Below are 27,936 nucleotides of genomic sequence, written 5' to 3'. Positions count from 1 at the left end.
CCCAACCAACCACATACAAACATTTACAAGAAGAGAGGACTTCCTGTCTCACATGTGAGAAGGCCAGAATGTCGGGATTTCCACATCATCACTTGGTGCACAATTACATCCCAAGGGACTGGTCTGTAAAATTTGGGTTGTATTCACTATATTAACAAATTTAAGCTTACAAATATTGAGATAAAACACAATGTTGACATTTCTATTAGTGATGGGTCTCCTTGGATGGTGTCTGGGCCATGATTATAGGCATCAGCCCCTCCTGCACAGTAATGGCTCCCATCTGCTTGCTCCTAAAGCACACAATGCTTCCATATACACTGGTAATTTACCTTACAAGCAAACTTACGCACTTGCTAATAAATCATACCTAGATGTGGAAGCACAGGATTATATAAATTCTGTGGCTTCTGGGATTAACATGAACACAAATGAAAGCAAGCCTGAAACTAAGCTAAATTTAAATGCTATGCTCAACACATCTGTAATGCTAGTGCAGATTACCAGTGAGCAGCCACCACCACCACACACTGGTAGCTTAGTACCTGATAACAAACCATACCAAGATATAACATCGAACACAATGCATGCAACAACTTCCACAGCACCAGTGTGGAGCAGCAGTAAAGGACCTCCTACAGGTAATAATACAACAGTACAAGAGGGAAGCAGTACAAGAGAACCTTTCACAGGCAATACAACACCTCCAGCATGGAGCAATAGTAAAGAACTTCTTGCAAATGATAATGCAACATTAAAAGACTGGACTCTCAGCATACTGCCCAACACAGTACCCACAAAGTCAACAGAGGTAAAACTGGATGACAATACAGGAACACACAGCATCAGAGTGCCAGGTGTAGCTACCAACAGTCAAGGCATAACTACTAAGACTGTCCAAAGTGGTTCAGCTGCTGACACTACCCACCTTAATTCTACAAGACATCAACAAAAAGAAGAAAAAGAGAATGATGACCCTAATAATCAAGGTTAGTTGCTAAATTACCACAATGCATATTAAAATAGACATACCATAATTAATTTTAAATAAAGTAGTACAAAAGTATTTTTTACAGTTTAGGCCATTTTCAGATAACCTACACTGTTTCACAGTAATTCTCACAGGGTACACAAGATCTAACATATTATCTTACTTGTTAGTTAAGCATATTCCACTTACATCATGCATCATAATGTATATCATATTTTGCTTGATAATGCATTGTTAAAAAAGTATGTGATAAGTTCAGCAGAGTTAAAATAAATAGGAAGATATAGGCCAGTACTAAATTTGGGCAGGTTATGTCAATGGATTTTAAACTGCACATAGTTTAAATAGAAGGAAAATTAAGCTAGCTCCAGATTTAAAAAAATAATTTGAAGATTTTTTTTTTTTTGTTGCATTCACTAATATTTCATCTCCACATCTTCATCACTGACAGTTGTGCTGTTTTATAATGCACTATAAACTGATGAAACACATACTTATTATACTGATAACTTTTGCAAAGCTCTTTAGATTTAGTGCACTTTCAAATCACTCTTCATTTAATATCTTATGCTTTTCTCTTTCTTTCCTTCTATAGGTCCAAATATTGTACATACTTTGCTTGATAACATGGGTGAAAGACGACTCTGACGAGATACACAAGGGATTACACAACATACCACAAAACTATCAATGAAATGTAACAGGGATAAAGCACAAACCACTCTACTAGGGGATTTCCACATCAAAGCAATAAATCCCAAAATAATGTATTGGAGGATTTCATCTACAAAGAAATAAAGTACAATCATTGTACTGAAGGATTTCAACTATAAAGACCGACTAGCCTATGAAACAAACAAGTAACAAACGGTCTGCCAATTCCTCAGTGTTATGACTGGCTCCTTTATGTATGAGTACATCAAGGAAGTGAGTAACATGAGAAAGAAGAACACCATCAACCCTAGACTTTGTAGTCACTAGAAAGACGAGTTTCAGCATGTAATATCTGAACCCACTTGACCAGGTAACTATGTTCTTTGGAAATAATATGTTGTTAACATGGCTATGGAAATGAAAAAGTAGAACACAGACAAGGGCTACTAGATTACTGTAAAGAAATGAACACAAAACTAAAACAACTTTTAAAGAAAATAAACTGGAATGACTATAAGGAACAGATATATACGTGACTAATATAAAGGGTTAAGGTCCAGACTGCCACCGTAAAGTGAACATCATCTTGAAGTGAATCGTAGCCTTTTTTTTTACTTGTCAGTGGATCTAAAAACCTAGGCACTAGGCCTAAAAAAAAAATGCAAAAGTAAAATTAATAATTTTTTTAATAAAATTGAAAAAAAAGCTCTGAAAGTAATAAGTATGAATATATGTATGTATCTGATCTAGGTAGTAGGTTAGTAGACAGCAACTGCCCAGGGAGGTACTACCATCCTGCCAAGTGAGTGTAAAACAAAAGCCTGTAATTGATTTACACAACAGTAGGATTGCCGGTGTCTTATCCGTCTCATAAATATACAAGACTTCAGGTATGTCTTGCTACTTCTACTTACACTTAGGTCACACTGCACATGCATGTACAAACATATATATATACACACCCCTCTGGGTTTTCTTCTTTTTCTTACAAGTTCTAGATCTTGTTTATTTCCTCTTATCTCCATGGGGAAGTGGAATAAATTCTTCCTCCATAAGCCATGCATGTCATAAAAGGCGACTAAAATGCTGGGAGCAAGGGGCTAGTAACCTCTTCTCCTGCATACATTACTAAAGTTATGAAGAGAAACTTTTGTTTTTCTTTTCGGGACACCCTGCTTCAGTGGGATGTGGCCGGTTTGTTGAAAGAAGAAAGAAGATATGTACTTGAAAAGCGCCATATTAGAAAAGCTCTCTAGAGAGAGTGCCATATTAACCCTTTCAGGGTCCGTGTCATAGACCTACGGCTATACATTGAGGGTCCAAACCGTAGATCTATGCCAAAATTCTAGTGGTGTCAAATTTAGCACGAGAAGGCTGGTAGGCCTACATCTGAGAGAACAGGTCTGCGCAGTGTATGCGGGCCGTAAACAAAAATTCTAGGCGCCCGCATGGCTTTGTGGGAATGCCGCCTCAGTAACCTTTGTTCACCATGCCTCGCCGCAAGACAGCTCTCTCTCTGAGGCGAACTGGGACTCTCCTCTTCATAACTGATAGTTCTGACTCTGATGGAAGTGGAAAAGAAGAATTCTATGGCTTTGACTGATTAGTGACTGAAAGCAATGACCAGGATATCGAAAATAGTGCAGAAAATCCTGACAATCCTTAACCTTCTACCTCTGGTGTGGGCATGTCTCAAGTCACGTTCAGTTGTACCTCGTCGCAAAAGAAAACTAATATTTTTGCGTGGCCAGGCCTCAGACTTCAGTAATGATGATGATAGTGATGTGGACTGTGATTTTATTGCCCTTGATGATCACTCGAGTAGTGATAGTGAGGAGTTATATTCACCAGTGAAGTGTCAGTATATACGCTGCCGCATGCTCTTGGGTAGTGTTCCCTATGCAGTGCCCAGGGGACGGAGTACATCTCGTAGCCCTATACCAGGAATAGACAGTGAAAGTGAGGATGATGCGGCTACACTTGGCATGGATAGACCACAGGCATCAGTAGGTGGTGGTATTGGTGGTGCCACGGCCATGCATGACTCACCAGCCCAGGCTGGGACCCATGCCACTGACTCCTCAGCTCAGGGACAAAACGGAGCGTCAGCCACCACCCCTCCACAACTACAACTACAACCACAACCAGTTTATGATGTCCAGTATCCACCAGCAAACTGCATCTGGGATTGGCAGTAAAATCCCAATTCTGTTCCCAATCTCCATCAGTTTGATGACTCTCAAAGTGGAATCCTACCAGCTTGTTCCCTTGGAAACACTGCCAATGAACTGGAATTCTTTGAACTATTCTTTGACCAGCCCTTGATGGAAACTGTTATCAGGGAAAATAACAAGTATTTTGAGTACATCATGGCAAATATGATCATATCACCACAGTCAAGACTACACCAGTGGAAAGAGACAACTGTGGCTGAAGTGTATTTGGTTTTTGCAACAATAATACTTATGCCTCATATCTATATACATAAAATCATACTGGTCCACATTATTATTATTATAATCAAAAAGAAGCGCTAAGCCACAAGGACTATACAGCGCTGCAGGGCAGGAAGGAAGCGAGGGCATCAGGTGGCAAAAGGGAGATGGATGAGCAACAGGTTACGGATAACAGCGGGGCAGTGGATGGTGAAAGGGTAAAGGGCAGCAAGAGACTGAACCAGAAAGGGCTGAGGGGAGTGTGAAAAGTATCATCAGAGTTTGTGGAGTAAATCAGTCGTTGTCAAGAAGTCAATGAGAGAGTCAGGATTAAAGGAGGGTCCATCAGCAAGAAGGGAAGGTAAAGAGAGAGTAGGAGAACGAAGACGACGTTGGAGGTAAATTCTGCGTGCTCGTTGATAGAGAGGGCAGTCTAACAGAATGTGGCTAATCGATACTGGAACTTGACACTGCTCACAGAGAGGAACAGGGTGCCTCTCCATGAGATACCCATGAGTAAGACGAGTGTGGCCAATGCGAAGGCGGGAGAGAGTGGTCTCCCAACCTCGGCACTGATGACAAGAAGACGGCCAGTAACCTATGCTCGGTTTAATAGAATGAAGTTTGTTACCGAGCAGAGTTGACCAACGTTGTTGCCAACGGGTGCGAAGGTGGGTAGCTATTGCAGCAAAATAGTCTAGAAATGGAACACCTCGATAGGAAATTGGTAGGTCATATACTGCTGACCGCGCAGCAGTGTCTGCCTGTTCATTGCCCTGTACGTCGACATGACCAGGGACCCAACAAAAAACAATATCTTTATGTTTGGTAGAGATACGGCGTAGCCAAAGTTGGATACGGAGAACTAGGGGATGAGATGTATCAAATTTTCGTATAGCCTGTAGAGCACTAAGGGAGTCTGAGACTACTACAAATGATGACACAGGCATAGATGCGATACGAATAAGTGCTGCAAGAATGGCATACAGTTCAGCAGTAAAAATGCTAGCTGAAGATAGTAAATGCCCTCGTACGACGCTGTCCGGAAACACTGCTGCGAATCCGACGCCGTCTGAAGACTTAGAGCCATCTGTGTACACAGCGGTGGCATGAGAATGAGAGTGGAAGTGATCAAGAAAAAGAGAGCGGGAAGCCACCGTAGGCAGTTGAGCTTTCGAGCAAGGGAGTGAGAAAGAACAGACCCGAACAGCTGGAACTTCCCAGGGGGGTAGGGAAAAGTGAGATGCTACATGAACATATAAAGGTGGTAACTGAAGGGAAGACAAGAGTGAAAGTAGGCGAAGAGAAAAGGGACGGAGCAAACAGGGGCGGCGAACGAATAAAGAATGTCTACTAATATCGGTGACCATTCTATAAATGGAAGGATTGTGTAGATCGTGAGAGCGTACATAGTAACGAAGGCAATGGGCATCACGGCGATCAGACAAGGATGGAACATTTGCTTCTGTATAGAGGCTCTCAACAGGGGAAGAGCAAAAAGCACCAAGGCACAAACGTAAGCCTTGGTGATGGATAGAGTTAAGGCTAGAGAGAGTAGCAGGAGAGGCCGCGGAATAAATCTGGTCACCATAATTGAGTTTCGATAAAACGAGGGCTGAATGTAGGCGAAGCAGAGTTCGACGATCAGCTCCCCAGGAAAGATGAGCAAGGGTTTTAAGAAGGTTTAGCCGGCTGTGACAAGTTGCCTTCAGAGAGGTAATGTGAGGTTTCCAGGTTAACCGACGGTCAAAGAGAAGGCCTAGAAACCTGACTGTATCACGTTCGGGGATACGGGAGCCATAGAGATACAAAGGATGATCGGAGATAACAGAGCGTCTAGTGAAAGTAATTTGGTGAGTTTTGGTACTTGAAAATTTAAACCCATGTGTGGTGGCCCAAGTGGAAACACGGTCGACCGCATGCTGGAGAGAAACTGCAATAAGGTGACAGTCAGCGCCTGCACAAGCAATAGCGAAGTCATCAACATAGAGTGATGACCAAATATTGGGTGGAAGAACAGAGGCCAAATCATTTATAGCAAGGAGAAAAAGTGTTGTGCTTAGAACACATCCCTGAGGGACACCTTCAGCTTGGACGAAGTCCGGGGAAAGAACATTATTGACTCGAACACGGAAATGTCTGTCAGTTAAAAAGTTCTTAAGGAAGGATGGTAGATTGCCTCGGAGGCCTAAGGAATGGGCCTGGGCCAAAATATTATACCTCCAAGTTGTGTCATATGCCTTCTCAAGGTCAAAAAATATGGCAATAACTGAGTGATTATTCGCAAAGGCATTACGAACATACGTATCCAAGCGTAGTAAGGGGTCTATGGTAGAACGACCCTTACGAAAGCCATATTGACTAGCGGAGAGACTGTTGTGAGTCTCTAAATACCACATTAAACGTCGATTTACGAGGCGTTCCATCACTTTGCAAACTGCACTTGTAAGAGCGATGGGGCGATAGTGGGAGGCATCATGTCCTGTAGTACCCGGTTTGCGGAAAGGGAGAACAATGGCAGATTTCCACAGCTGGGGAAGAACTCCTTGTGCCCAAATAAGATTGAAGAGGTGTAAGAGGACTACAAGGGCTGACCGATGTAAATGTTGTAACATACGAATATGAATGTCATCAGGCCCAGCTGCCGATGATCGGCAAGCTGAGAGCGTTGCCTCCAGTTCTTGAAGTGTAAAAGGCACATTATACTGTTCTTCTCCGAGAGAAGAAAAGTCCAAGGGTACTAACTCTCTGGCAGACTTTGAGGAAAGAAACGAGGGGCATAGATGGAGCCCTCGGGAAATACGGACCAGATGTGTGCCAAGTTCAATGGCAACGTCGAGAGGGTTTGCTATATCAACACCAGTGACCCGTAGAACAGGAGCCGGGTCAGGAGAGTATTTACCACTCAATTTCCTCACTTTTTTCCAGACTGCACTCATAGAAGAAGCAGAGGTGATGGTGGAAACATAGTCTCGCCAACAAGTGCGTTTAGCTTCACGGATGACACGGCGAGCGATCGCACGCTTCTGCTTAAAATCAACAAGTCTCTCAGCGGTTCTATTGTACCGGTACCTGCCCCATGCAGCACGTTTCAAACGTACTGCACGAGCACAAGCAGGAGACCACCAAGGCACGCACTTCTGAGAATGCCTGCCTGAGGTGTGGGGTATAGAATGAGAAGCTGCGGTATAAACTGATGTCGAGAAGATGTGTAGGAGCTCATCAATGGAGGATGAAGAAGGAACCTCACTAAAAGCAGTGAGGTGTGAGTAAAGATCCCAATTTGCCCGATCAAATTGCCAGCGAGGGCTACGGGAAGGTGGTGAATAGGAAGGAGAAGTAAGAATGATCGGAAAATGATCGCTGTCATGTAAGTCTGGTAGAACAGACCAGGTGAAGTCTAGTGCTGTGGAGGAAGAGCAGACTGATAGATCGATGCAAGAGAGAGTATGAGTACGAGGATCAAAATGGGTGGGAGTACCCGTATTTAAAACATGGAGGGGGTGAGAGGCAAGAAAAGCCTCCAACTGAATGCCACGTGAGTCACAATGAGACCCCCCCCAGAGGAAATGGTGGGCATTAAAATCACCAAGTAACAGAAGTGGTGGTGGTAAGGATGAAACAAGAAAGGCAAAGTCTGGGATAGAAAATGCTCGAGAAGGAGAGAGATATAAAGAACATATTGTAAACCACTTATTCAAGTGGATACGGGCTGCAGTGTAATGCAGCGAGGTATGGACAAATAGTTGACAGTACGGAATATCATTGCGTAGAAGAAGGGCACTTTCATTAAAGGTCCCATCTGAGAAAGGATCCGAAGAATACAATAAATTATAGCCTGAGATAGGTTGGAAAACAGCCGAGTGTAATTTTGGTTCTTGTAAGCAAGCACCAACAGGGGAAAACCTGGAAAGCAACATCTGAAGCTCACCCCGATTACCCCTGAGGCCGCGGATATTCCACTGTAAATAGGCCATGATTGGCGATGAAGAAAATATCAGGAATCTGTAGGTAAAGGCACCTACGGACTAGAGGGGTTAGAAAAGTCAACGTGTGGTGGCATTGGAAGATGTTCAAGTAGCGAAGGAACGGAGCGTTGCGAAGAATGGGGTTGTGAAGATGGAGGAGAGGGAAGAGAAGGAACAGGAAGTGAATCAGTGTCCATTGAAGGTTTAGTCTCTGCAATATATTCTGAAATGGCTTCAAGTGTTTCTGAATTCAAAGATGTATGGGAAACCATATTGGAGATAGGAGGAGGAGGGTGAGTAAAGATTGGGACAGTAATGGACTGTACCAAAGTAGAGGGGGAGGGAAAAGTGTAAGGGACTGGAGATGAAGTGTGGGGGGGGACAGAAGAGGTAGAAACCTGGGAGGTGACAGAAGAGGGAGAAACTTGGGAGGGGACGGGGGTGGAAGGCATAGTACGAGGAGGAGGGTGAATCTCCACACTTGTAATAGAGCCAGAGAGAGGGGAAGAACTAGGTACAGAGACTGGAAAGGTAACGTGTGGAGGTGGAAGAAGGGAAGGAAGGGGCAAAGAAGATTTGAGCAATGTGGATTTTTTGGACTTCTGAGTAGAGGGGCGATTGGTATTAGGTGTCGTACGAGGTCTTGTCGATACTGGGGCCTGTGAGGAAGGACGCGAAGATGTGAGAACAGACTGAGTTGTAGTCGGGACGTCAGAGCCAAGGACAGCAAAAGGATTAGATGCCGTAATGGCTATGGGAGGGGTAACAACAGAGGAGGCTGCAGAAGATGGGACCCCAGAAGTGGGGGGATGTTTGGAAACACGAGAATAAGAAACACGGGGTAGTCTCCCTTGGAGGCGGAGATGAGTAACTGCCATAGCATAAGGGAGACCTTCTGCCTCTTTGAGGCAACGGATTTCACGTTCATTTAAGTAGACCTGGCAACGGCGGGAGTACGAAGGGTGAGCTTCATTACAATTAAGGCAAGATGGAGGTTGACTGCAAGATGTATTAGAATGGTTGTCGGCACCACAGACTGGGCATTCGGCCATAGATCTGCAATATTTCGCTGGGTGACCAAAACGCCAGCAATTTCTACATTGTTGCGGTGTAGGTATCACCTTTCGAACTTGTAACCGATGTCCCGCGACATATACAGAGGACGGGAGTTCTCGGCTGTCAAAAGTTAAACGAGCCACATTGCAAGGGTAACGTCTCCGCCCCCGGGCAGGAAGGACATAAGTGTCTACTTTGAGGATTGGGAGATCCTGGAGTTCCAGCTGTTCAAAAATGTCATTGCCACATGACTGGAAATTCTGTTGGACTATGGTATGGGGCAGAATGACAGTACCACTACAAGAATTGAGAGAAAGATGTTTTTCAATAGTGATAGGAGTAGTATCGATATTCGAAAGGAGAGAAAGATCATGAGCTTGGGTAGCATTCTGGACAGTGACGATGCGCGTACCGCTCTTGAGAGCGTGAAATGAAATATCTCTGCCAACATGACGCAGGAGCGCTTTGGCAATACTATGGTCAGAAAGGTAGGCAGAAGAAGAAGTTGGTCTTAAAGTAAAGAATTTAGTCCATTGTGTGGTCCGAAACTGAGCGTGGAGAGGGAGTGCTTGACGTGTCGGTCGTTTCCGAGTAGAATGGGAAGGTAACGACGGAGCATCATCAGGAGATTGACGTTGGCGTTTAGGAGTAGGACCGGAGTTGGTCCGGCATGAAATGGGTGGGCGATTCGAAAATTGCCGTACCGTAGAGGGAGAAGCCGGAAGCATAGTCAAAGGAGAGCGGAGTTCAGACAAATCGAAGGAGTCAGTCGAAGCCCCGGTACCTGAAGCGGGTGAGGAAACAGCACCAGCAAGAGGTACAGGGGCATCAGGAGTGTCCGAAGAGTGGTCTAAACACAAGGCAGGGTCAGAATGGGGTGCGGTATCAAGAAGGGGCCCGGGGGTAGTGGTTTCATGGACTAGGGCTGCCATGGTTAGGTTACTCCTTTGCTTTTTGTTTTTAAGAAAAAAAAAGAAAGAAGAAAATAAAATAAAAACAAAAAAAAGTATAAAAAAAGGGGGGAGCGGGGAGGAATAGTTCCCAGGAGGAATGAAAGGGCCGGAAATCTCCCTCCGCGCCCAAGAGGACTCGACACCGCTAGTAGCGCAGATGCAGCATGGAACCCGTGCCATACCCTACCCTTCATGCCAGTAAACCAGCAATCCGGGATAGCAACCTCACATCTGCCGAGCTACCTCGGTGGACAAAAGAGAGGGCGGCCGGATATCCGCCACAAAGCATACCTCCTTCAGCCACCACCCCCGGAATCCGAAAGGTGGCTTCCAGAGATACACCCGTCGCCCAAAAGACACCCAAAGCTACTCCGGGATACCGGAGAGGGATCGGGACATCCCTAGGCAATCCAGATTCCACGGCAAACTACGCCACCGCCAAGAAACCTCAACGGAATGGGATCGACCCCGGTGTCCTTTCCCCTACCTAGGAACTAGCACGCCTGTGGGAGAAATCACGAAGGCTAAAAAGAGGAAGGGCAAAAGGGAGGGGTGAGGAGGAGGAGGAGGAATGGAAAAAGGGGAGGATGGGGAGGATGGGATAGGGGAGGGGAGAATGGGGGGTAATTAGGTTCGGTCTGAGGAAGAAGACCGACAGGGCTAATTCCTCAGACCAAGAGCCTCTTCACCACGCCAAGGAGCCCCCCTTGAAGAGGTACTGGTCCACAGATCAGCTAATTTGTACCCCAGCCTTCAGTGAAATCATCCCAGTCAACAGGTTTATCTTACTGTTACGTATGTTGCACTTCTCTGACAAAACCAGGCCTGAGAGAAGTGACAGGCTATACAAGATTAGAAACGTTTTTATGTATCTGAAACAAAAGTTCAACATGTACTTTTATCCATTCAAGAATCTTGTAATTGACGAGTCTTTGATTTTGTTCAAAGGTGGACTGTCGTTCAAGCCGTACATACCGAGCAAGAGGAAACGCTTTGGTATAAAACTGTTTGTACTCTGTGACTGTGACAGTGGCCTGGTATTAGATATTATTGTATACACGGGAAGTAAAACACTGAAAGATACTAGGATGTTATTGGGTATCTCAGGTGATGTAGTGAGAAACATGATGGCACCTTATCTTGGTAAAGGGCATACATTATACATGTATACTGATAACAAGCCCTTTACTCAGTGATTTCTTGCAAGTGAACATGACAAAGGTAAACATATGCCCAGGTTCAACACAGGCACTCATGCTGGTGAGGTGCAGGTGCTTACTGCCAATGACACAATGGCATTACGGTGGCATGACAAACGAGATGTCACATTGTTGACAACCATTCACCCTAACAAAATGCAAGACAGTGGCAAAGTTGACAGTGACTAATGAACATATTCGAAAACCAGTAACAGTGATTGATTATACACAAAAGATGTGTTTGGTTGACAAATGTGACATGCAGATTGGCTTTGTTGATTGTGTTCGTAAGAGTTACAAGTGGTACATGAAACTTTTCTTCCATCTCATGGACATTTCAATGCTCAATGCATATAATATGTACCAAATAAAGACTGGCAACAGACCACTGCATGGTGAATTTTGTTTGTCTGTTGTCAGACAACTCATAACGAAGTACCAGGTAACAACACCTACTATACAAAACCATCCTTGAACTCCTCAGGAAATACCCAAGCGTTTGAGGAGGGAAGGTAATCACTTCATAATACAGCTTCCTGCAAGTAAGAAGAAATTTGCTCAGAAGAGATGTGTTGTCCGTGCACAAATAAAATGACAGCAACAAAGACGCAAAGACACTCGGTTTGTGCGCGAGGAATATAAGGTACCTCTGTGCATGGTACCTTGTTTCGAGGACTTCCACAGGCTGCAACCATTCTAGAAACATGTCCAGTGACTGTACATATATAAATATATAATAGAACATTAGCATTATACAACAATTGTGCATGTTTTTTGTAGTAAACAATATGTACTGGTAAACAATATTATAATAATAACTTTAGTGCAGTTATTGTGTTCAATACATTGAGTGTATATACATGTATATACATTATACACAGTATTGGTCTCACAGGCAACAAATGTTACTAGAAAAGAAAAAAAATTAGAGAAGAAAAGAAAAAAGTTTAAAAAATGTAAAATAAATGAGATTTTGTGGAAGTCGCTGATGTTGCCGCCACCCGGTCATTTTGGGTCAACTTCCCGCCTCTATATCTCGGTAAATACTGATCAGAATTTTTTTGTTTTGTTTTATTACCTTCACAAAAATATTATCTTTAATTCTGTAAGAATTTTTTTTTTTTTTCAAAATTTCTTGGACACTGGGGCACCCCTTCAGATTTTGCCTTTGGAGCCTGAAAGGGTTAACAAGGTATACCTGTACAAGGTACTGTAGCCACAAATAATCTACATTTTTCTGGAGAAGAAACTAGACAACATTTCTGCTCATCCTGGACCATTATCAAATCACAACAGTTGTCTTGATAATGGTTCAGGGCAAACTTATGTGTCATCTAAAGTTTCAATCTAGGATAGTAGATTATTTGTGAATTGTCCCAGTCAGGATACTGTGACTTATTCTTTACAAACTACTCAGAGGGTACACAAGACATTTTGCAAAATATACAAAAATGGAACAATGACAGTTTATTCCATTAAGAGGAATCAATCTAAACAACAAGCCATGGAATAACAAAAAAGATCTTAAACTTAAATAGAAAACATACTAACCAGGGACTAATCAGATATTTAAACAGCACTGAGTCTGTCCAGTAATTGGATAAGTGTGTGGATGCAGTCTTGCCCCTTTATGTAGGACACCACAACAAACCATGCATGGGATTGCTGTCCCAACAGAATATACCCATAAAATGTTTTGAACGACCCCATTTTTATCATCAGTTGCATACAGCAACTTCTCTGACTGTCAGCCTCTTTCAACATTCTATGATTATCAACTTTCCCCAATGTTTCATAATGCATGGCATTTATTAACCACAATGGCATATGGTACCTTTTATGTTAACTTCTCAAAAACTAAAGTTATTCTAGTTTTAAGAAGTCATTTCTTTATCCAGAAAGTCTTCTCAGCCATGAACATAGTGTGTCCCTGGAACAAGGGATGGCAGGCAGCAGGAGCCCCAGAAGAAATGATCTATGCTCAGCCTGTCTCTGTGACACCATGAAAAAGAATGTATACTGCAAACATGAACATCTTTATAATGTAAGTTGCAAACCTTATCAGTATAAATATAAATTCAACTATGTAAAAATTATCACTTGAAAAAATGAATTCTTGAGACTGGCATGTTCCAGGATTGTCCCAAACAGATTCATTCTTGAGACAGTGTTAGACAAGAGGCTTGCCTGAAATGCTCTGCATATAAAGGGGCTTTTGACATGTAAACCCAATTGTTATGCTCCTTTGTACAAACATGTATCATGCTGAAATAAAATTGGTATTATTATTATTATTAAAGTGGAGGCAAATGAATTTTATGACTTGATGAGCTGGTGGAGTGAGAGTAGCGTAACATTTATGAAGGGATTCAGGGAAAACAGTTAGCCGAACTTCTGTTTTGGGCCACCCTGTCTCAATGGGAAATGGCTGGTGTTAAAAGAAAAAATCTCATCTGGAAAACACTTGGGTGTAATGAGTGTTTAGGGATGCAGCACCATTTTAACAGCATTTGGGTTTCAAAAGAAAAATCTGCTGCAGAATAATCTTTTAAATATGTTCACTGCACTGACTTTACCCTAATTTATTTTATTTCAATATTTATTATAAATTTAATACTGATGCCATCAGAGTACAGTGGACCCTCAGTTAACACCTACATCAAATAATGGCTCACTTTGGCGTAAAAAAAATAGGCTCAGATAACACCTAAAAACTCAGTTAGGAGCTTTTGTCCTGAACGTGTCTGCACGGCGCCCTGAGCAGGCCTGGCCACTCACCCCGTGTACCAGCCAGTGTGCCACTGTTTACAAGTCACTGAGGACGGTTCCACACGTACATGTGATATATTTTGTATCATTCCATTGTAACTGTTAAATAAGCCACCATGGGCCCAAAGAAAGCTTCTGTGGTAAAAAGGGTGAGGTGTACTATCAAATTAAAAAAAGGAGATAATAGAAAGGTACGAGAGTGGAGTGCGTATCTCGGAGTTGGAAAAGTTATACAACAAACCCCATTCAACCATCACTACCATCTTGTGCAACAAAAAGGCAATCAAGGAAGCTGTTGTTGCAAAAGGAGCATGTGTGCTTACAAAACAGATCGCAAATACTCGAAGATGTGGAGAGACTGTTGTTGGTGTGGATAAGTGAGAAACAATTGTCAGCACTGTGGTGCTCTCAACACCAACTCCAAGGCCGAGGGACTGATTACCTCATCTTTTGTATATAGTTCTACTGTCTTCTAATTATGTCCTAGAATCCGTATTGATAAAGCCACTGGATGGCGAAACATCAACAATAAAGATAACCAGATGTTGCACATGTGTCTTAACTTTCATCTTGTTGCTATTGTATACCTTTCTTGCACAACGACCTAAACCAGTCCTTGATTAGAACCTTTGTTCATCATTAGGGACATTTTTAAGGTAATGCAACCACTGTGCTCTCACTGGCTTACTTCACAATGCTTGTTATATTATTGCTCACTAATGGTTCATAAACTTCAGACCAGTGTGCAGGCAAGTGGTGCCTCTCATCCAATGCTTTACCATTTAGATATCAAAACAAAAACCAGCCAAAGAATATTTTAAAAAATTTGCTCAAAACACTTGCTAAGACTGAAAACTCTTTGAAATGAATTTCACTGTAACCTACATATTATTTTTTTTTTATTATCAAACTGGCCGATTCCCACCAAGGCAGGGTGGCCCGAAAAAGAAAAACTTTCACCATCATTCACTCCATCACTTTCTTGCCAGAAGGGTGCTTTACACTACAGTTTTTAAACTGCAACATTAACACCTCTCCTTCAGAGTGCAGGCACTGTACTTCCAATCTCCAGGACTCAAGTCCGGCCTGCCGGTTTCCCTGAACCCCTTCATAAATGTTACTTTGCTCACACTCCAACAGCACGTCAAGTATTAAAAACCATTTGTCTCCATTCACTCCTATCAAACACGCTCACGCATGCCTGCTGGAAGTCCAAGCCCCTCGCACACAAAACCTCCTTTACCCCCTCCCTCCAACCTTTCCTAGGCCGACCCCTACCCCGACTTCCTTCCACTACAGACTGATACACTCTTGAAGTCATTCTGTCTCGCTCCATTCTCTCTACATGTCTGAACCACCTCAACAGCCCTTCCTCTGCCCTCTGGACAACAGTTTTGGTAATCCCGCACCTCCTCCTAACTTCCAAACTACGAATTCTCTGCATTATATTCACACCACACATTGCCCTCAGACATGACATCTCCACTGCCTCCAGCCTTCTCCTCGCTGCAACATTCATCACCCATGCTTCACACCCATATAAGAGCGTTGGTAAAACTATACTCTCATACATTCCCCTCTTTGCCTCCAAGGACAAAGTTCTTTGTCTCCACAGACTCCTAAGTGCACCACTCACCCTTTTCCCCTCATCAATTCTATGATTTACCTCATCTTTCATAGACCCATCCGCTGACACGTCCACTCCCAAATATCTGAATACATTCACCTCCTCCATACTCTCTCCCTCCAATCTGATATCCAATCTTTCATCACCTAATCTTTTTGTTATCCTCATAACCTTACTCTTTCCTGTATTCACTTTTAATTTTCTTCTTTTGCATACCCTACAAAATTCATCCACCAATCTCTGCAACTTCTCTTCAGAATCTCCCAAGAGCACAGTGTCATCAGCAAAGAGCAACTGTGACAACTCCCACTTTGTGTGTGATTCTTTATCTTTTAACTCCAGGCCTCTTGCCAATACCCTCGCATTTACTTCTCTTACAACCCCATCTATAAATATATTAAACAACCACGGTGACATCACACATCCCTGTCTAAGGCCTACTTTTACTGGGAAATAATTTCCCTCTTTCCTATGTACTCTAACTTGAGCCTCACTAGCCTCGTAAAAACTCTTCACTGCTTTCAGTAACCTACCTCCTACACCATACACCTGCAACATCTGCCACATTGCCCCCCTATCCACCCTGTCATACGCCTTTTCCAAATCCATAAATGCCACAAAGACCTCTTTAGCCTTATCTAAATACTGTTCACTTATGTGTTTCACTGTAAACACCTGGTCCACACACCCCCTACCTTTCCTAAAGCCTCCTTGTTCATCTGCTATCCTATTCTCCATCTTACTCTTAATTCTTTCAATAATAACTCTACCATACACTTTACCAGGTATACTCAACAGACTTATTCCCCTATAATTTTTGCACTCTGTTTTGTCCCCTTTGCCTTTATACAAAGGAACTATGCATGCTCTCTGCCAATCCCTAGGTACCTTACCTTCTTCCATACATTTATTAAATAATTGCACCAAACACTCCAAAACTACATCCCCACCTGCTTTTAACATTTCTATCTTTATCCCATCAATCCCGGCTGCCTTACCCCCTTTCATTTTACCTACTGCCTCACGAACTTCCTCCACACTCACAACTGGCTCTTCCTCACACCTACAAGATGTTATTCCTCCTTGCCCTATACACGAAATCACAGCTTCCCTATCTTCATCAACGTTTAACAATTCCTCGAAATATTCCCTCCATCTTCCCAATACCTCTTACTCTCCATTTAATAACTCTCCTCTCCTATTTTTAACTGACAAATCCATTTTTTCTCTAGGCTTCCTTAACTTGTTAATCTCACTCCAAAACTTTTTCTTATTTTCAACAAAATTTGTTGATAACATCTCACCCACTCTCTCATTTGCTCTCTTTTTACATTGCTTCACCACTCTCTTAACCTCTCTCTTTTTCTCCATATACTCTTCCCTCCTTGCATCACTTCTACTTTGTAAAAACTTCTCATATGCTAACTTTTTCTCCCTTACTACTCTCTTTACATCATCATTCCACCAATCGCTCCTCTTCCCTCCCGCACCCACCTTCCTGTAACCACAAACTTCTGCTGAACACTCGAACACTACATTTTTAAACCTACCCCATACCTTTTCGATCCCATTGCCTATGCTCTCATTAGCCCATCTATCCTCCAATAGCCGTTTATATCTTACCCTAACTGCCTCCTCTTTTAGTTTATAAACCTTCACCTCTCTCTTCCCTGATGCTTCTATTCTCCTTGTATCCCATCTACCTTTTACTCTCAGTGTAGCTACAACTAGAAAGTGATCTGATATATCTGTGGCCCCTCTATAAACATGTACATCCTGAAGTCTACTCAACAGTCTTTTATCTACCAATACATAATCCAACAAACTACTGTCATTTCGCCCTACATCATATCTTGTATACTTACTTATCCTCTTTTTCTTAAAACCTACATATTTAATAAAAAGTTTAAATGTGGGTCTTAATGCATGTATTAAGATGTTTTATACCATAAGAGGGAAACATAAGTGATTAATTTGTACTGTTCAGTGTGTTGCTTCCTTTTACCCTCAATTCTTTCCATACAAGCTTACTTTTCATTCCTTTCGTTTAAAAACAAAATAAATGTTACATCTTTTCAATCCTTTTCAGGGTTGAGTATTCCATTACACATACATTCATTTGCATCTGTAGAGGGAAATTATTTCCCAGTAAAAGTAGGCCTTAGACAAGGATGTGTGATGTCACCGTGGTTGTTTAATATACTGTATTTATAGATGGGGTTGTAAGAGAAGTAAATGCGAGGGTCTTGGCAAGAGGCGTGGAGTTAAAAGATAAAGAATCACACACAAAGTGGGAGTTGTCACAGCTGCTCTTTGCTGATGACACTGTGCTCTTGGGAGATTCTGAAGAGAAGTTGCAGAGATTGGTGGATGAATTTGGTAGGGTGTGCAAAAGAAGAAAATTAAAGGTGAATACAGGAAAGAGTAAGGTTATGAGGATAACAAAAAGATTAGGTGATGAAAGACTGAATATCAGATTGGAGGGAGAGAGTATGGAGGAGGTGAATGTATTCAGATATTTGGGAGTGGACGTGTCAGCGGATGGGTCTATGAAAGATGAGGTGAATCATAGAATTGATGAGGGGAAAAGAGTGAGTGGTGCACTTAGGAGTCTGTGGAGACAAAGAACTTTGTCCTTGGAGGCAAAGAGGGGAATGTATGAGAGTATAGTTTTACCAACACTCTTATATGGGTGTGAAGCATGGGTGATGAATGTTGCAGCGAGGAGAAGGCTGGAGGCAGTGGAGATGTCATGTCTGAGGGCAATGTGTGGTGTGAATATAATGCAGAGAATTCGTAGTTTGGAAGTTAGGAGGAGGTGCGGGATTACCGAAACTGTTGTCCAGAGGGCTGAGGAAGGGTTGTTGAGGTGGTTCGGACATGTAGAGAGAATGGAGCGAAACAGAATGACTTCAAGAGTGTATCAGTCTGTAGTGGAAGGAAGGCGGGGTAGGGGTCAGCCTAGGAAAGGTTGGAGAGAGGGGGTAAAGGAGGTTTTGTGTGCGAGAGGCTTGGACTTTCAGCAGGCATGCGTGAGCGTGTTTGATAGGAGTGAATGGAGACAAATGTTTTTTAATACTTGACGTGCTGTTGGAGTGTGAGCAAAGTAACATTTATGAAGGGGTTCAGGGAAACCGGGAGGCCGGACTTGAGTCCTGGAGATGGGAAGTGCAGTGCCTGCACTCTGAAGGAGGGGTGTTAATGTTGCAGTTTAAAAACTGTAGTGTAAAGCACCCTTCTGGCAAGACAGTGATGGAGTGAATGATGGTGAAAGTTTTTCTTTTTCGGGCCACCCTGCCTTGGTGGGAATCGGCCAGTGTGATAATAAAAAATAATAATAACTGTAGATCTATCTACCTTTAAACACTATATTAAGTTTACTGGAAATGACTTGCTTTAAAGATAACTTCTAGAACACAACCCCATTACTAACAGGAACTAATAGTACCTGTACATAAAATAATTTTTTTAGTTATGCTACAGTATTACCACTATTATAATTTGCAGGGGGCATCAGAACATCTAACTCTAAGCAGGGAGCTTATTCCTCAGAATGCAACATCTCTGCATATCTTGAACTTTAAATATGTAACAATAAATAATGGTACGTTCTCCAGTGAAAACCTTGGGCTCCGGAAAATTCACTTTGAAAACATTGGACTAATACATCTCTTCAAAAACTCTTTGTACTTCAGTTACAAAGCAAAGTGAGTAGGATATTTTTTCTTAGTTTTAGATGGATGATTTTACATACCCATATATACATAGTTATACACAGGCATACCGTGTTAATATGGCACTTGCTTTAGCGTGCTTCGCTAATATGGCATTTTTCAAATATATTCATGGTTATTATTTTTGGCAACTACCTTGCTCTTAAGATGGGTTTCGGCAATTTTAATTTTTTTTTTATATTTACTTTTGCATAATTTTTTAAAAAATAAATGATAGCATAAAAATGTTTTCAGGCTTTTATATGCACTGTAAAGTATAAAGTATAAAAAAAAAAAAAAAGCTGTGATTTGCTTTATGGCAGCAGTCTGGAGCCTAACACACCATATTAGTGAGATATGCTGTTATGTACATACACACATACATAGTGTTATTTACAACATACTGATAATTTCATTTATGTTCAGCAGTCAGATGGGATTTAATGATTCATCATCATATGCAGTTAAGCAAATTAAGCATTAAATATGTAAAAAATAGATTTTTGTAAACAAATAATACAGTCACATATCTGCATGTTTGTCATAAATATCTAAAAGTAATATGTATCTTTTAAGTCAAATTAATACATAAACCAAATTCATAATGACAATTATAAATACTGTACAGAGAGAACATGGAAGTAGCAGTGGTGTTTACAAAATGTAACATCAGAGAAATACCAAGTGAAACTCTCACCCAATATTCAAGAAGTAAAGACCAAAGAAATGATATAGACTTGCAAGAAACAAGATTCCTTACTCTGCAGTTTGAGTGGTAAGTTGGTTAATAAATAAAATGATAGATAACTCTTAAATTTTGGTCTGAGACTTGGAAGTGATCCCTCAGCCTCCTACACCTTCTCTTATCAATGTTGGACTATATAAATAGGCATCCCTGGTTTTATGTTTTAGATGCAGTCTTGGTCCATGGCAGCTACATTAAGTTCAGTCTTGCCATAGGGAATTTTGCATGAACCCATACCATCTGCACATGAAGAATGTGTACTGCACATACAGAATCACCAGTACAGATGAGAAATTTAATAAAGCAAATCTGCATACAGCAAGGAACACCACAATCAATATAATCAAACAAATTTATTTCTTTATATAGTAAGCAATGTTAAGCTTCATCAATCACGCTTACACCACATTTCACACAGTTTATAAATATAAAAATTCATAAACATGTTGAGTGTCAATGTTCTTTTGATGCTGTTGACACTGATATACCTGTACGTAATACAGCACTTGTCAAAATCACATAAATAAAAGCAGCTTAGGGAAAGTTAAAAATTTCAATACAAGAAACAGATACTGTTTATAAAAGAAAAACACCGAGCAACTATATTTATTGTTGCTTAGTGTCTTGTGCATCTGAACTGTCGTATCTGCAAACACCTAGCAAGACAGTGATAAAGTGAAAAACGGTGTTTTTTTTTTTTGGGGGGGGGGGGGGTCACTCTACCTTGTAAGAGTACAGTCAGAGCCCTAAATTCACATGGGTTACATCCCCAAAGCACTTTCAAATCAGGAATTCATGAATACTGACTCAACTATATTACCAAAATTCTTAATTTTGGAGAATACACCTTAACTCTTTGACTGTTTCGGTCGTATATATACGTCTTACGAGGTACCGTGTTTGACATATATATACTCATAAATTCTAGCGGCTTCAAATCAAGCAGGAGAAAGCTGGTAGGCCCACATGTGAGAGAATGGGTCTGTGTGGTCAGTGTGCACCATATAAAAAATCCTGCAGCACGCAGTGCATAATGAGAAAAAAAAAACTCCGGCTGTTTTTTTTAATTAAAATGCAGACTTTGTGGTCTATTTTCGTATAGTATTTATGGTTGTATTCTCGTTTTCTTGGTCTCAGTTGATAGAATGGAAAACATATTATAGAAATAGAGGTGATTTTGATTGGTTTTACTATAAAAAGAACCTGGAAATGAAGCTCAAAGTAGGGGAAATGTTTGATTTTTGACAATGTTCAAAAGTAAACAAACGATGTCATTGTCCAATAAATGTCCAACTAGCCATTCTAATATGCAGTCATGAATGGGTTAACATTATTTGTACAATTATTACAGTATTGCAGTAGTCTGCATAACAGTAAATCTTCTATTTTTTGTTTGAATAAAAATTCAAAATAGAAAGCAAGAGTAATATCAGAGGGGCTTGGAGACGTGACAGATGAACAAAGAAAATGTTATTTTAGAGCCAGGAATGTCTGCATTGTTCATTCTGGACCTTATTTTGAAATTGTCATATTTTTTAATTTTTGTGAAATTGGCCAAATTGAAAATTTCTGACCACGTTATTCGGTAGTTGAAATCGGTAAATGGGTAGTTTCTTGTGCTCAATCGATAGAAAAAAAAGGAGTTCTAAAGAAATAGCTATGAGTTTGGTCGACTGGAACAATGGAATTAGCCGAAAATAGGGCTCAAAGTGGGCGAAATCGCTGATTTATAAATATCGCTGAGGTCGCTTAATTCGCAAGAGCGTAATTCCATCAGTTTTCCATCAAATTTAGTTTTTTTGGTGTCATTACAATTGAGAAAAGATTCTCTGTCATTTCATAAGATTTTTTTTTTTTTTTTAAATTTTTGCGACACCAGGAGACACCTCAGGATTGGGGGCTGCGACAGTCAAGGGGTTAAATTAGAAATTTATTTTCTGAATTTGGGAGTACAGGGATTCTGAATACTACTGCAAAAGAATTCTGAGTGAGAGATATTACTACTTTAAATTTGTAATGTTTTCTTCTTTACCTTATCATTCTAAAATCATGCAATATGTTATATTAATACAACCACCATATTAATGCAATATTTGTTATTTCAGGTGCAACATAACAACCATTGCAAGATATGCACTCTCCAATGCACGAATTCTCTACTTTAAGATGCACAATGTAAAGGTACTACATACTGTACACTAGTGTTATCACAACAACACTAATGTGTATTAGTGTTATTACGATAACAATAATGTACACTAGTGTTATTATGATAACACTTTTGTTTGCTTACATAATCTGAGCATAAGAATATTGGAATACTGCAGTAGGCCTACAGTCAACCTATTTTTAAAGCAACCCAAAGTTGCTTCACCTTAGATACAACTCTATTATCAAATATCTATTTAAATCAAAATTTGTCCAGCTTGAATTGAGTATTTCCATTACTTTTTGACCATTTTCAAGATACTTCCCATCTTGAAACTGACCAAAATCATCTCCATTTCATATGATACCAAGAAAGAGCCAATAAAACTAACACCTTAAAGTTGCTATTTTAAACAATATACAGGGTCAGAGGTGCTTGTTTTTATCATGTACTGTAGGAAGCAGGAATTTTTTTATATAATGTGCACACTGCATGGACCCATTCTCTCATGTCTAGGCCAAAATTTACCACTTGCAGCACATTTGAGGGTGCTGTGCTTAAATTTATTTATTTTACAGCGAACAAGATGCTTCAGTGTCGAGGACACCCCATCCCCCCCAATTCTGATTGGCTAAATTCTGATAAAAAAGATAAACAGTACTTTGGCCTCCAAGACGCTGGATAAATTTTCAAAACTTTCTTTTAGAAAAAAAGTCTTCACTGTCATAAAATACTGTACTGTAAATAACACTGGTATCAATAACTTAGACATGTGTAAGAGACAGTAAAAGGGTTGATTCTTTCACAGGTGGAGAACATGGAAGAAAATGCTATACATCTTGATATCTATGAGGAGTGGTTAGTGGAATACTGCAGCCTTCCCAGGCTTGTCTCACACACCATCTGCTTACGTGCACAGATGGTGGTGGTTTTCTCTCATAATATAATGAAAAGATTAGAGAACAAATCCTTGGACATTATTTCCTCTAGTCAGGTATGTATAAGTATTGTAAAATTATGATAAACTCACTGTACTTTTAACTTTACAAAAAACAGAAACAAATTAGAGGTAAATACATAAATGATAATTCTTTCTTCTTTCAACGCACCAACCGTTTCCCACCGAGGCAGGGTGGCCCAAAAGGAAAAACGAAAGTTTCGCCTTTTAAATTTAGTAATATATACAGGAGAAGGGGTTACTAGCCCCTTGCTCCTGGCATTTTAGTCGCCTCTTAAGACACGCATGGCATACGGAGGAAGAATTCTGTTCCACTTCCCCATGGAGATAAATGATAATTACACAATAATAAAAACATTTCAAACTTTAGAACTCTTTGCTGATGACACAACTTATACCTTATCATGATTTGAGTTCCAGACTTTAAATACTTTAGTTAATAATGAACTATGGTAGACATTAGTAAATTAACTTACCTTAATACATAAAAAAAAGTAAATATACATACTACATAAAACTTTTGGGAATACATTATATCCACAATTAGTCATCCAAATTAACAAATCTGAATTGAAGGAAAAGGAAGAGGTAAGTTCCTAAGTTTTCTAGCAGACAGTAAACAAAAACTTAATGCTCATATATAAAATGCTGTAGGATTACTCTCCAAAATTCATTACATGTATCCTAAATCTATACTACTAACACACTACTATTATATCTTATAACTATACTTCAACCATTCAATTTGTGCTTGGGGTTCTACCTCAGTTGTCCATCTCAAATCAATTATCACACAACAAAAGCAAGCTATCAGATTCACTACAAACTCAAATTTCCGGCAACATACTATGGCTGCATTCAAATCCTTAAACCTCCTAAATAAAAATGTCATATGTAATTACTGTATTAATCTTGGTTCCACCTCTTCAAAGCACTATATTGTAATGGTGATGGTGACCTAGGACACTCCCTGGAAAACCATAACAGAAAACACAGGCATCACACTTGAAACTAACACCACTCTGTTCCTTTTCTTAATTTAATCATTGCCTTCATATTTTATCAGTAAATTTTAATTTAATGTCTTACACTAAATACAGTACAGTACTCAATTCTCACTAAAATTTGTTCTGCAATATTAAGTAACAGTATATAAAACAATATTATATAACCTTACAGTGCTAGCCACGTCATTATGCCAGGTGAGCACCCGGGCATAATGCCGTGATGAAAATCTAAAGCCTACCATACAGGGGGGGGTCTTTTCTCGTCAGTTCATTATGCCGGGTAGCAGCCATTAGCATGATGTCATAGCCCACCACCACACTCCACAGTGACTGCAGTGCTCACGTGACTGCCATGGTGAGAGGAAGTGTTGCATTTTTGTCTCCCATCTGCCCCATCTTTTGTCTGGTGTTCCCTTTGGTTTTGGGGCTATACATGTTTGATTATGGGTAAAAGGAAGTCTTTAACACATGAAACTATAACTCAAATCACAGGGCTTCACAAAACTGGTCACCAGATGAAAGAAATAGTGGAGAATGTTGGTGTGTGAGAGTGGTCAGTGAGGAACTGGGTGCAGCGTTTCAAGGCTGGTGACGGTGTTGAGTTACCATCTGCCAAACCTTGGCCTGGCCCCTCGAAGAAGACATCTGTTCATACCTTAACTGTGTTAAAGAAGCAGTTATAGAGTACACCAAAGATAACTGCTAGAGAATTGAAAGAAAAGAACCTACATCTTCTCTCAGAGGTGTCTGTAAGAACTATTAACATACGTGTCAGAACTGGGCTACAGTAGTCACCGCCAGGTTAAGAAACTGATCCTCTCCAAGCCACAGAAGAATTGTAGGCTTGATTATGCAAAGAAATATCTTCACTGGAATCCTCAACGGTGGTCTAAAGTACCTTGGGGTGATGAAGCTACCTCCACCACCCCCTGTAACTATGGGGACATGTGTACTGGCCCAGAGGTAGTGACCCGCTAGATCCACGCTACACCTGTGGGACCACCAAACGCCCAGACTCGCTCATGGTTTGGGGATATTTCAGTGCTTAAAGTGTTGGTGAACTTATTGTGCCTCCCAAAAACCAGTATATAAATCAGTATAATTACCTGGAATTATTATACACAAATAACCCGCACATAAAAGAGAGAAGCTTACGACGATGTTTTGGTCCGACTTGGACCATTTACAAAGTCACACAGTTTGACTTTGTAAATGGTCCAAGTCGGAACGAAACGTCGTCGTAAGCTTCTCTCTTTTATGTGTGGGTTATTTGTGTATCGTTCCAGTCACGGTATTGTGCCTTTTTTTGTTATTTCTGGAATTATTGTGTGACAATTTACCTACGGTGTTTGACAAGTGTGGGGGCAAAGGTTTTTATGCAGGACGGTGCACTGTGTCATACCGCCAAATCTATAGCTCACTGGCTTAAGGACTGTGAAATGAGGTCCTTTAATGACTGGACAGGCAATTCCCCAGACCTAAACCCTATTAAGAACCTCTGGTCAATAGTGAAACCAAGTTTACTGGGAAAGGATATCAGTTCCATCCCGTGGCTGCTCTACATGAGGCATGGAATAATATACCTCCCCAAACCCTCAAGAATTTGTGTGAGAGTCTTCCTATATGGCTGAGGGATGTGATTAAGTGTAAAGAAGCAGCACCAAGAATTAAAACCTCACTAAGTGTGCAAATATATATATATATTATAATCTTTCATGATATGTGCTAGTGTTTTGGTACATGTGTGGGGGAGGGGCGGAATTATGCTGTGACTAGCACTGTATATATAACGTCCAATTTATTTTATGTTATATTAGTATTAATCTTGGCTTTGTAACTTTCTTACATATGGGCCTTCAGTTTATTGTATGTCCTGTGCAGTAATACCGAAATTTAGAGCAGTAGTTGCATTTGTATTGGACCAACATTTGTATTAACCTTCACAAACGTTATAGCAAACTGTTTTACCGAAACTTCAAACAAATTGCTTGCAAAAATTCCAGTAGTAGTTGCAAGTTTATTTTAAGTCTACCCAAAGTGTTCTGCATAACCAGAGGCTTTTTTTGTTAATAATGTCACTTTTCTGAAGCAAGTGTAAAACATACTTTTTTAGAGTAAAGAAGGCATCTTCAACATGAGACGTGGTAGAAATCATGCCCGTCTCCAACTTCAACAGCTCATTATTTATACTTTTTTAGAAATAAAATTTATCATTTATCAAAACTGTGGCACATCTTACCAGATTTATATATATATAAAAAATGTAGTATAGTTAATGAATTTTAACACCTTTACACATCTCCATATCCTATTAATATTTAAAATTCCTATAAGAAAGCTGTAAATGGTAATGATAAAATAAATGTCTGTCTTGGTTGGGGACAGCTGTGTAAAGTATGGAGGCAATGAGCCTGAGAATGAACAAGGTACATTAGATACTCTCCAAATAAATATCCTCTTATTCAAACACACTTCTCCTTAGCATTGTTTTTCATGGGTAATACAAACTACTTTAAATGAATATCTACCTAACTGAATATATCTTTTACTTTGATGTGTTTCATATCTCAGTATCTATTTTTAATTTCTTCAATAATTTCAAATTCACTTTTGTAAGTCATATCTTGAGAAGTTTAGAAATTCAGCACAATAATAGTTATTCTATTTGATTTATTCATCCACAATAAATGTGGTGAAAAACTCATCCTGAAATCTCTTGAACAACATTTACTGTACATATTCACTTGCTTTCTAGTTATCATAGTTATAAATTTATATGAGAGTTCTGTAAAATTCAAAAGCACTAACAATGTATTATTTCCACAGGTGTTGTTTGAGTATAACTATGTGATGTACCTGGGTGCAGATGCACTAGCTGCAATAAAGCCATATCCCAATGCACGGGGAGCAAATATTGTCTTCCTTAACAACACAGTGGAAAAAGCAGTGAACAGATCTCTTGTGATCAGTAGAAATTATCCAAGTTATGAGCGTAAAATACTCGACAATAGATTTAACATTCTGTGTGAGTGCAATATCCATGACACTTTCAAACAGCTGCTGGGCATTTCTGAGAAGAGTGACTACAATGACCAATTAACACAACAAGTAGTGATTGAAAAGTCTCGCTGTCAAAGAAAATCAGGTTTAGCATTGTATAAAAATGTCAGAGTTTATTACAGTGAAGAATGTACATCAACATCACTTCCTTTAATCATATCAGCAACAAGTGTCGTTGTAGTTATAATCATCGCCATTATCGTGTGTATAGTGTGTATTCGTCGTGCTGAAAAAGCAAAGGAAGAAGCAAATTACTTGGGTGAATGCTGTTATTCTCAAAGCTTTTCAACTCTACACTCAAATGCAGGTCCACTCTCTCCATTACATGGTCATCATTGTTTCTCCTTTGAAAACGGTAATAGTCTTCAACCCTGGGTGGTAGCAGTGCCTGAAGTTAAGACATATCAAGAGACTGAGGTGGATGTGCACTATGAACATACAGAACCCATCAATGTCAATATAAGAGGCTCTTATCCTGAGCCAACTTCACCTATTGATTTCCAACGTAGGGTTCATACACGTGCTTCATGTCCTTTTAACTAGAAATGAATATGTGTAAACTAGTAAAGTTTCCTATAAATGATTAGAACTGTATATACATAAACAAAGATAGTTTCCTTAATTTACTGGAAATGAAAATACAGCATGTAAA

At 40.3% G+C, this 27,936-nt stretch overlaps 2 protein-coding genes across 5 annotated transcripts in view; one reads left to right on the top strand and one right to left on the bottom strand.

The window, feature by feature from the left end:
- Positions 1-27,936, bottom strand: part of hiw (MYC binding protein highwire) — a 300,830-nt gene that overhangs the window by 94,782 nt on the left and 178,112 nt on the right. The gene's annotated exons all lie outside the window — the stretch shown is intronic.
- Positions 93-27,936, top strand: LOC128697545 (uncharacterized). The gene is made up of 7 exons (XM_070094066.1): positions 93-989; positions 13,155-13,300; positions 19,160-19,359; positions 19,994-20,140; positions 22,216-22,291; positions 23,068-23,253; positions 27,051-27,936. The coding sequence occupies exons 1-7, from the start codon at positions 191-193 to the stop codon at positions 27,825-27,827; spliced, it is 2,331 nt and encodes a 776-aa protein (XP_069950167.1). The 5' UTR covers positions 93-190; the 3' UTR covers positions 27,828-27,936.

Source organism: Cherax quadricarinatus, chromosome 44 (genome assembly GCF_038502225.1).
Source record: "Cherax quadricarinatus isolate ZL_2023a chromosome 44, ASM3850222v1, whole genome shotgun sequence".
Classification (NCBI taxonomy): Eukaryota; Metazoa; Arthropoda; class Malacostraca; order Decapoda; family Parastacidae; genus Cherax; species Cherax quadricarinatus.
Note: the sequence above shows the minus strand (reverse complement) of the source record. Positions and strands in the feature narration are given on the sequence as shown.